General features: G+C 46.1%; 1 protein-coding gene across 1 annotated transcript; it reads right to left on the bottom strand.

The window, feature by feature from the left end:
• Positions 1–5,487: 5,487 nt before the first annotated feature.
• NKX6-3 (NK6 homeobox 3) lies at positions 5,488–10,297 on the bottom strand. The gene is made up of 3 exons (XM_027865079.1): positions 9,919–10,297; positions 7,570–7,739; positions 5,488–5,727 (listed from the first exon to the last, which is right to left on the bottom strand). The coding sequence occupies exons 1-3, from the start codon at positions 10,295–10,297 to the stop codon at positions 5,488–5,490; spliced, it is 789 nt and encodes a 262-aa protein (XP_027720880.1).
• Between the last annotated feature and the right edge of the window lie 818 nt (positions 10,298–11,115).

Here is an 11,115-nt window from a genome sequence, read left to right as displayed (position 1 = left end):
ACTACTACTACTACTACTACTACTACTACTACTACTACTACTACTCCTACTATTACTAGTTGTTGTTGTCACTGTTATAAGTGTATCTAAAGGCAGGCAATTAGGATGGTCAGGGAACTGGAAATCATGCCACCTGAAGATTGTTGGAAGGAATTCAGAATATTTAACCTGGAGAAGAAAAATCTTAGTGGAGGCTATGATCACCATTTTCAAACATTTGAAGGACTATCATTCAGAATAGGGGCCAAACTGGTTTACTTGGCCCTAGGAAGAAGAATTAGAATCAGTGGGTAGAGGAGGCAGAGAACAGATTTTGGCTTGATAAAAGGAGAGATATTTCCTAACAATTACAGCTTGTCCAAAAGCAGAATGTTCTGCCGCTTGAGATCTTTACTGACTCTGGAAGAGAGTGACTTTGTGTGTGTAACTCTGACTTACTCGAATCCAATTCAAGCGCAAGTAAAGACATCACCTTGTGATGGCATTGATCTTCTTTGAAGACGAAAAATGAACAACAATAACAACAGTTATGTGCCAGGCACTGTGCAAGTCACTGAGGAGGCAAAGACAAAAGTGAAAGTTTCTTCTTTAAGGATTTTACATTCTACTTGGGGGACAGATAAATAAACACAAACTATATACAAACTAATATAACGTATTTACAAAAAGGGAGAGATGCTAATGTTTGGGAGGATCAGAAAAAGTCTTGTAGGGAAGGTGGCATTGAAGTTGTGCTAGGGATTCTATAAGGGGGATGGAGGTAAGGAAGGGGTACATTTCAGATATGGGGGACTACAGAGGTGAGAGATGCAATGGATGAGAGAACAAGATAGCTTAACTGGAACAGAGAATATAACGAAGGGTAGTGCTGTGAAACCAGACTGTAAAGGTAGTTAGGAGCCTGGAGAGCAGCTAGGTGGCGCAAAGGATAGAGGACCAGCATTGGAGTCAGGAAGACTCATCTTTGCGAGTTCAAATCTGGCCTTAGATACTCACTAGCTGTGTGACCCTGGGCAAGTCACTTAATAACCATGTTTGCTTCAGTTTCCTCATCTGTAAAATGAACTGGAGAAGGAAATGGCAAATCACTCTAGTATCTTTGCCAAGAAAACCCCAAATGGGATCATAAAGAGTCAGACACAATTAAAATGAAATGAACAAGGAGCCAGGGTGTGGAGGGAATAAAAATGGCAGGCTGGGGCTTTTAGATTGTATCCTAGAGGTTCTGGGAAGCCATGAAAGATTTTTGAATGGGAAGTTGAGGATGGGCAGGGACTTCATTTGGGAAAATCAGTTTAAAACTACCAGGATCCATGATTTGGGGGGCATTTGCATTCTCTCCACTGATGCAGATTGCAACCCCTCTGTGTCTGAGTGGATAACCTTTAAAAATTGCTATGGCAGTAACATTTGTTTCTTTTTTCTTTTTTTGTGAGGCAATTGGGGTTAAGTGACTTGCTCAGGGTCACACAGCTAGTAAGTGTCAAGTGCCTGAGGTCAGATTTGAACTCAGGTCCTCCTGACTCCAAGGATGGAGCTCTATCCACTGCGCCATCTAGCTGCCCTTGGCAGTAACATTTGTCACCCTTTGGTCTGGTGATTGATTATGAATCTCTCTGAACTTTTAGTCGTTGCTGGGCAAGCACTAGGAAGTTTCCCAGCTTGGCAGGACCTGCCAAAGCTTGGGCTGCAGTGACATAGACGTTAAGGAAAAGAGTAGGACTTCAGTGGAGGTGTCTAATATTATCCCCACATTATAGATGAGGAAACTGAAGCTTAGAGAAGGGAATTGAATAGCCTATTATCATCCAGTAAACAGCAGAGCCAATATTTGAAGTCTCTCTGATTCCAAGTTTATTGTCTTTCTACTGCCTCTCCAACTTGGCCTCCCTGACTCTAGATTCCTTACCAGCAATTTGAAAAGTACTTGGCTGAATTTTTGAGTACTGGGGCTAAATCAGACCTTTGGTACTATAGTTTAAAGAAACTGTAAGTTTCCTTATTGTGTATTTCTCCCACCTCAAGGTTTCCCAAACTCAGTGTGTTCAAAACATGTCTCCTTAAACCTACCTTTCCTCCAGATTTCTCTTGTTGTTTCTTGAGGGCCCTACCATCTTCCTCATTACTCAAGCTCACAAATGTGGAGTCCTTCCTCTCCCTCCCCTCCCATTCAATCATTTGCCACTTTTGTCAATTCTGTTTCCACTACACATCTTGCATCTGCCCTTTTATCTCCATTCACCCTTGTTATCTTCTTAATTAAGGCTCTCATCTTCTCTTGCTTGGACAGAGGGAACAGCCTCCTAATTGGACTTCTGGCTTCCAGGCTCTTTCCTTTTCAAATCATCTTCTACATAGCATCCAAAGTAATCTCCCTAAAGCACAAGTCTGATTATTCTGCTTCCCTTCTCAAGAGACTTGCTGGCTGTCTATTGCCTCTGGGACAAAATACAAACTCCTCTGGTTGGTATTTAAACTCTTCACAATCCAGCTATCTTTCCAAACTTACTGCATCTTATTTCCTTCCCACACCCTCTATTCCAGCAAAACTGACCCAGCTATTGGTCCCTTAACTTGGCATTCCATCCAACCCCCACCTCTTAGAAATCCCACCTTCCTGCAGCTCCATGTGTCACGTCCTCAGAAGGTCTTTCCTGCTTCTCTTAATTTTCAGTGCTCACTCCATTCTCAAAATATCATAGACATATGTATGTTTATAGTTATATTCCCTCCAGTAGAATGTAAGTTCCAGGGATCATTTTTTTGTTATTATCTTGGTACTTCCTTTGTCTAGCACGATTTCCTGCATGGAGTAAGTAGGTACTTAGTAAAATGCTTGCTACAGTTATCTCTTCTGTGTGTGTGTGTGTGTGTGTGTGTGTGTGTGTGTGTGTGTGTGTGTGTATGCATGTGGGTGGGAGGGGCACTTAGGGGCCCAGCGCCCCTGTAATATGGAAAATCTGAATAAAATTTTTGGCCTTCCCTTTGTACCAGAGAAGAAGTCTGAATTTTTTCTTTTTCTTTCATGGGGTGTTTACAATGTGTACTTTTTGTAAAATTTGGGTTGATATCATGCAATACAATATGCATTTCTGTGTTTCTAAACTTTTTCTGTGTCATCTGCTGGCCTTTGCATGTCATCTGCAGCTTCTGTAAAACTCCCAAAAAATTACCATTTAATTTCTTATGCCAAACCGAGATATATTGAAACCTTGATGGGGAAAGTCACAAACTGTAGACTGGATTGGACTGGACATTTCTCTAATCTTTTTGTCCTATCACTGCATAAAAAAGTCTCCTGTCAGATGCTGTGAAATATCATCTTTCCATTTTTCTCTACTTCAGTAAAAGGCAGCTAGGTGGTATAGTAGATTGAGTGCTGGGCCTAGAGTCAGGAACACTTGAGTTCAAATCCAGCCTTGGACACTTACTAGTTGTGTGACTCTGGGCAAGTCACTTAACCTTTGCCTGCCTCAGTTTCCTCTACTGTAAAACAGGGATAATAATAACACCTACTTCCCAGGCTTGTTGTGAGAATTAAAATGACATAATATTTATAAAGTGTTTCGTAAAACTTTCCTTATATATGTATACATACATATGTGTGTGTGTATATATATATACATCAGCAGTGTGTGTGTGTGTGTGTGTGTGTGTGTGTGTGTGTGTTTGTGTGTATGTGTATAAAACCACCCATCCTTCCTGAGGGAGAGGACTCTCAATAGCTAGCTTACTTGCTTAGGAAGCAGGTTTGTCTTAAAGGGGAGCCTTGACAAGTAAGAAGATGTGCAATAAACAGAGCTAATTTTCTACTGGGGAGAAGAATCATGCCTTTCACAGAAACACGTGAGTCATGGGAAAGATGTTGGGACTTATTTTTATTCGATTTTCTTCAGAACCATAGGAGGTCAGTAAGTGCAACGTTCCCTTCCTCCAGGGCAGCTTCCTCTGTTACTCCTGCCCCAGCCCCACTGTCCCTCCCACCCCAGGAGGCTCCTGAGGCTGCTGTCTCTCTTCCCTGTCTCATTTGCTCTGCTGTGGCACAGGATTCAGTTAAATTGAAAGTAATACCTTGTTCTTACTGGTCTTCTGCTCCTCTGGGCTCTAGATACTGGGACCATACAGAGAAAAGGAAGCGCCCTGAATCCACCAGCCCTCTCCTCACATCTACGTTCCCCATTCTCCTCACCCAGGAGAACCTGGAGGAAGGCAGGAGATGCCAACGTGGGGCCTGCTTTCCCTTTCCTACTTTGTTCTTGTTCTTCTTGCCTGTGAATAGATTTAGATTTCCCAGCAGGAGGTGCGTCAACCAGAGGAGAGATCTGGTCTCTCACAGCCTTCTTTCCTGGGTTTTTTGTAAGTCAGAGAGGTCCAGGTGTGGGGTGGAGAAGTCCCAGTGGGCATAATGCTTGGGATTTACTCCTCCAAACCCTGATCCCCCACCACCTGCCATGGCCCTCACCCTAAATTCTCCCCCACTGCAGAAATGTGAAATCTGCTGGCCAGACGAATGCAGGGCAGAGACGTGAGCATTCTAGACAGAGGGGAGGGAAGAAATACCCCATGGGGTTTCTGCTTAGGGGTATGTATGACCTTCTAGTTTAGACTTCAACCTTATTCGCTTTGCAGCTGTGAACCTTTTCTTTTCCCTTAATCCAAGTAGAAATTGCCTGTGTTGGGGATTCTTCTCTGGCATGGATGGCCACCAGGGGTAAAATAGCCCTTAATGGCTATATGATATTTTTGTCTCTTCTCTTCAAGGGGGAATCTGGATGGAAAGGACAGCAGAGTATATATGTAAAAGCTCATTCTGTTTTTTCTATGACCACAGCCTCTCCATTTTCTGATAACTGTGATGTGCATACAGCCCCAACCCTATTGGGCATCCTTGCCTATAAAACAGAGAGGAAAAAGACCTCACTCTTCTGGGACCTATCCAAGAAATTAGGGGTTGTGGAAGGTTTCAATGATTCATTTTGTTTTCCTTCCTTCTCCCTTTGCTTCTTTCTCCCTCATGCTCTTTCTGTCCTTGCCCTTCTCCCCTCAGGGGTCAAACCTCATTCACACTCACCCATTCCTATGAATCTTTATATTTTCCCTTCAACAGAATGGGGGTGGGGTGGGGAATAAGGAAGGAGAAAATGATGAAATTATAATTGGTTTTAAGCCAAGAAGAAATTCAGACCTTTCCCACAGCCCCCTTTTCATCAGCTTTCAAAGCTCTGTCTATTATCTGGTTTCGTCTAATGAGAAATCAAGCTTGAATTATCAGGTCCATCTCCAGCTGAAACAAGACTGATGTATTTTTAAATGAATGGATTTTTGGTAGAGAGTTCATGGGACTCGTGTGCGCGTGTGTGCATGAATACGCGTGTGTTAAAGGGAAGAAGAGCGGGGTTTGGTTTTTCTTTGTGGGGGAGGGGGAGATCTGATAACACAGAATCATGGGGACGATGGGCACTGGGTGGGGATGTTGAGATCGCGCCCTCAGACATTGTGAGCCCCGAGGCTGAGGACAGAGAAGGCCGCCCGGTGCTTGCGCAGCAGCAGCCGGATCTTCTCATCGTCTGAGTCCGGATCTAAGGGCTTGTTGTACTCATCGTCCTCGTTTTCTGAAACTGTTCGGTCACCGCCTCCGCCGCCTCCTCCTGTGGACCTCGTGGTGGAAGATGAGGGCTCCAGGGCACTCTTCTTCCGCCATTTGGTCCTTCGGTTCTGGAACCACACCTACAATTGGAGTTTGTATTAAGGGGAGGGGGGAAGATGAGAGACACACACAGCGCCCTCCTCGAAAGCCCCTCACTTGACGCAGTGTCACCTTCCCTTGCGAAGCATTTCCTATGATATGCAGAGGACCAGTACTGAGAACCTCCTGATCAGGGCTCCCCTCATGATACCATGACAGGTATGGGCATGACATAATACTCTCATGTCAACATCGGATGTTAAACCCAATTCCTCCAAAGGAGGACTCTCTGTCTTAGATTCGTAGCCCTTCCTGTCCCTTAGTTTCATATACAGACAATCACAGAAGCTCTGACTTGTAAGTGACCTCAGAGGTCATTTAGTTCAACCTATACCTGATCAGAGAGTCTCCTCAGAAACACACCTAACAAGTGCTCAGACCTCCAGTGAAAGGGAACCCCTTTTCTATTGAGGCAGCCTGTACTATTTTTTGCATAACTCTACTTGTTATAAAGTTCTCCCTTCCCAAAGTCTAAACTGGCCTCTCTATTGCTTCAGTAGCTTCTTCTGATTGATCGGCAAGATCCAAGCCTCAGTCAGAACAGCTGTCACATTTCTTCCTCCTTTTGTTATTCTGAAAACACTGAATAATCAGACACAGTAAGGAAGATGTAGAATGAGGCAGGAGCTGAGCTGTAGTGGAAAAAGCAATGGTATCATATTCAAAAGGCTTTGGTTTAAATCCTGGCACTGTCACTTAGTACCTGTCGGACCCTGGGTAAATCCCTCAAGTGCTCTTAGACTCAGTTTCCTCATCTGTAGAATGGGTCAAATAATACCTTTCCCACCTGATCTCACAGGGTAGTTGCAGGGATCAAATAAGACAATGGCTGTAAAAACACTCCATAAAACTCTCAGGTGCCCTCCAAGTGTCAGCCATGTTTATATTATTAATAAATGGTGTCCATGAAAAATGAAAATTCACCTCATTGATTTGCCTACATACCTTTCAGAGTGCCTTTGCAGACTTTCACCACTCTTTGAGGTCAATAGTACATCTATTAATAGCTTATATTTTGTATGCCTCTTAGTGGTTTATAAAATGTTTCCCACGTCAGAGCCATGGACATGTTAGTCCAAGTATTATTAGTATATTCTCATCTATAAAATGAGGATTCTAATGGCACAGACCTCACAGAATTGTTCTAATCACATGACATAATGATTGATTTGCAAACTTGAAGTGCTTAAATGCTACTTAAATAAATGGGAGCTGTAGTTCTTGTCTCTATTTTATGGATGAGGGAATTCATCCACAGTGGGATAGGTGAGTCTTCCCACTCCTAAGGAAGTATGCCTTCTTGAGATTTCTGGCTTCATTTGGGGCTGGAGCTGGGCAGGTGAAGAATAGCTTAAGTTCAAGAAGAATGGTCCCTGCAGGATTTATATTAAGTAAAGCAAATAGGTGACCAGTTTTCAGTCTACTTCTTTCTTTGCCTTAATTCTATAGCTAAGACTTTCTTCCTTCTTCAGGAGGCTAGAGGATGGGCATGGGGGGTAGGAAAGAGCCCTCAGTTTAGTATCAGAAATTAGGGGCTTGAATCCCAGACCTGCTATTTATAACCTATGTGACCCCGAGCAAGCCACTGCCATCCCCTAGTTCTCATTTTCCTCTCCTCTAAAAGAGACGGAGGATGTCCAAATGACTTCTAAGGTCCCTTCCAGATCTAAAATCCCATGACTTTATTAGAACGAAAAAGCCAGGGCAGGAGACAGCAGGGCTGTCTACCACCCAACTTTTCTACCTACAGTAATGTCTCATTTCCACCAAGACCTTTTGAGTTCAAACCCTGAGACATAGCAGGTGGGTAACTCACAACTCACCTTCACCTGGGACTCTGTCATCCCCAGGGAGTAAGCCAGGCGTGCTCGCTCAGGCCCTGCCAAGTACTTGGTCTGCTCAAAGGTTTTCTCCAGGGCAAAGATCTGATGTCCCGTGAAAGTGGGCCTGGTGTGCTTTTTTTTGTGAATGCTGTCACTCAAGGGGTCTGGGGCTGGCAGGAGGGAGGAAGAAGGCAAATAAGTGAGTATGGACTAAAGCCCCAGATAACAGTGATTGATAACAATTTGGTAACAATTATTGACCCGGGTTCATCTCTAAACTACCCTTGAGAGGCTAAATGTCCCGAAGAGTTTTGCCCAAGAGAGACATCAATACTCCTTGAGCAATGCCCTCCCCCCAAGAAGTCATGCAACACAGTGCCCTCCTCTAAAGCCCCACACTTGATGGAGTGTTCCCTTCCTTTGGTCAACATTTCCTACCATATGCAGAGGGCCAGACCAGTACTGAGAACTTCCTGATCAGGGCCCCCCTCATGGTACCATGGCAGGCATGAGCATGGGCATGGAGATTGGCATAACACCGTTATGTCAACATCATCTCTGGGCCATAGAACAGTGGATTCTTATGTCTCTGTTCTCCTAGCCTGAATCCATCAAGAATCGAGCCGAACCCAGAGAAGAAGAGACCAACAATGAAGAGCCCATAACCTAATCATAAACACATGAAAGATTCATGTCTACAACCTGTTGATTGGGGCCAGTCTGGGAAATCTAAATCTAAATCTGGGAAGAACTGGAGAGGCTCTATTGAATGTCTTTCAGAAGGCACTTGCTGGAGCTCCCTGACCAGGCTGGCCTGACCCTGAATGGTTCTCACAGGGAGAGGCTAGAGGCTGAAAGCTATGCAGGGTTTGTATTGAGCAAAGGAAGCAGGTATCCAGCTTTTTGTCCACTTCCCCCTTTCTTTGCCCTAATTCTGCAATTGAGAACACTTTTGGTGACTTCCTTCCAGGATGGTGGAATATTTGGAATTAAAGTTGTCCTAGCAGCATGTGAAGGGAGAGAGGTTTGATAAAATGCACCAGGACCCTGCCATAGTTCAGGTGTGGGGACTGAGACCAGGCAAAAAGCTTGCTCTAAAAAAGGAGGAGAGAGAGAGAGAGAGACAGAGATAGAGAGAGAGACAGAGATAGAGAGAGAGACAGAGAGGGGGAGAGAGATAGAGAGAGAGACAGAGAGACAGTGACAGACAGAGAGGGGGAGACAGAGAGAGAGAGAGAGAGAGAGAGAGAGAGAGAGAGAGAGAGAGAGAGAGAGAGAGAGAGAGAGCACACTGAGGGTTATCTGTCGCTTTGTAACACAGGTGCCCAGTCTTGATCTGAACCTATAAAACAAAGAGGTCTTTTCATGGGTGTTTGAGTAAATTTCTGACCATAAGCCTGGCTCTACCATAGCCTAACTATCTGTGGGGATGATGAAGGGCAGACAGGAAATGGGAGGAGCCCTGGGATTCCAACTGGCTGACATTCCATCCTCCCTTCCCTTCCTTTCCCTGATCTGATTATAGGGCCACCAGTAACAGACCTACACTCACAAAGACCCTATCCTGTCTCCTTGGGTCTCCTCGTCCCCTTCCAGATATTTTAGCCACAGGCTAGAATCAAGGGGCACCTCACTGTGATCCGACCCGAAACCGAGCCCTGGAAAAAGCTGCCTTCAGGCCAAGGGCATGCTCATTACTCTGAGCTCTGGCTCAGCTGCTGCCTCAAGGCTGGGGCTACCTCTTCATGTCTATACTTTGGTAGGTGGTGGGGAAAAATAGTTCCCCATTTCCCCCAAGTCAAAGAGATGGGATAAAGTACTCAGGAAGTGGAGGCAACATATAATAGGAACTGAAGTGATAGGAAGACTTCATTCAATAGGGGAGGGGGCTGATAGGAGTCTCTTCTCAGGGGCCTGAGTACTGGCCACATTCTGGGGACCAAAAATGGCTACCTGGACACAGGAGACGTGGATCGGGGAGGGTGAACAAAGGCTGACTTGGAATAGAGCTGAAGTGATGAGTTCCTCAAGTATGGCCCTGAAAGGTCATGCGAAGTGAGGTCCTAAATTCACCAGACACCAGGACCCCCCAGGAGGCAAGGTAATTTAAACGGTAGATGAATAAATACATGTCGTGGAGGAATTAGAGGAAGGCAGAGAAAAAGGCTCGGGAAGGGCAGTGCTAAGGAAACGAGTCTTTCCTTGTACAGACTTACTGAATGACTGCCCACTTGAGCATGTATGTCTCCCTAAAGTTTCCCTTTTTATTAGGTCTTCCTCCCTCCCCATCCAGGGGGGCTGACCTATTCCGTGGAGAGGCTAGGTGGGCAAGGCAAACCAAGTACTCACTATTACTGCACTGTCGTCCTCTCCAATCCTGCCCAGGGTCTGCCCAGCAGTTCCTGCTCCTAGATGGATACTCATTCCCGGCCTTGGAAAAATTCCCCACTTGGGGACCGTAGTAGACACCCTGGGAACTGAGTCCACCAAAGCCAGCCACATGGGGATAGCCTGAGAGAAGGCTGCTGTTTGGAGTTGCCACTGGCCTGCTGAGGATATCTGTAATCCCATGGGGGGTCCCGGCAGCCAGCTGGGTGCCTAGCCCCGGGGGGCTGAGCTTGTAGAAAGAATTCTGCACTGAGTACTGGCACATAGGTGCCTTCATCTCAGAGAACTGGGCCAGCGGCGTGTTGTTCAGCAAGAAGGTCCCTTGTAGGTTGGATTCCATGATCTGCTGCTCCCTCTCCCCAAAGCTGGGGAGAGGAGACGTTGGGGGGGTGAGATTCCCTTGGAGTCCAAACACCCAGCCCCTACAGTCCTAGCTTCTGGGCTTGTGGCCGAGATCCCATAGCAGCCTGCAAGGTCTGCACCAACAGCGTAGCCCACGGCCTCTCCGTCAATCCCCCCCCACCCAACCAAACCTGAGCATCCGGCCCCCACCCTCAGCCCTCACCCACTGCGGCTTATAGAGGGCGCTGGGCACCCACGTCAGTTGCTTGGAACTGAGTTTCTCCCTAGAGTGAGTGAAAGGGCTAGCCAATGTGGTTCCTGCTCAGTTCTCTATCTCCAGGCTGGAGGCTAGACAGTACTCCTGTCTCCCTTAGGTGGCTGCTCCCCACTCCTCAGCTCCAACCATTCCTCTGTCTTTGAGCCGGGGGTCCCTCCATGAGAAGTTTTAACTTCAGGAGAATCAACATTTCCTTGATAAAGATATGGCCTATTAGAATACAGGGCCAAGACTGGCTGAGCCGGAGGAACTGTGTTGCCATTGGCTAGAGCCCCAGACGGGCCTCATATTGGCTTCTCCTCGACAAATTGCACTTTGAAAGATTGACTATAAAATCAGCGTGTGCACGGGAGCGCATGTGTGTGTGTGTGTGTGTGTGTGTGTGTGTGTGTGTGTGAGTTCATTAGCTCGGCCAGTCTTGAAGCTCACAGTTCATCTTCAGAGGCAGCCCCTCCCCCCAGGCCCCTCGCCATATTCCCAGGGGCTTTGAAAAGGTGACACCAAGGGCCTCCTCCAGGGCTTCTGGAACAGGAAGAGGT

Source organism: Vombatus ursinus, unplaced genomic scaffold, assembly GCF_900497805.2.
Source record: "Vombatus ursinus unplaced genomic scaffold, bare-nosed wombat genome assembly UNPS02014778.1, whole genome shotgun sequence".
Classification (NCBI taxonomy): Eukaryota; Metazoa; Chordata; class Mammalia; order Diprotodontia; family Vombatidae; genus Vombatus; species Vombatus ursinus.
Note: the sequence above shows the minus strand (reverse complement) of the source record. Positions and strands in the feature narration are given on the sequence as shown.

Bases quoted from the DNA above. Each gene is read 5' to 3' on its own strand.
- NKX6-3 (XM_027865079.1), bottom strand. From the start codon at position 10,297: ATGGAATCCAACCTACAAGGGACCTTCTTGCTGAACAACACGCCGCTG. The intron at 7,740-9,918 runs GTGAGTACTTGG...CCCTCCTGCCAG, and splicing joins AGGACGACAGTGCAGTAATA to CCCCAGACCCCTTGAGTGAC. The intron at 5,728-7,569 runs GTGAGTTGTGAG...CTCCAATTGTAG, and splicing joins TGACAGAGTCCCAGGTGAAG to GTGTGGTTCCAGAACCGAAG.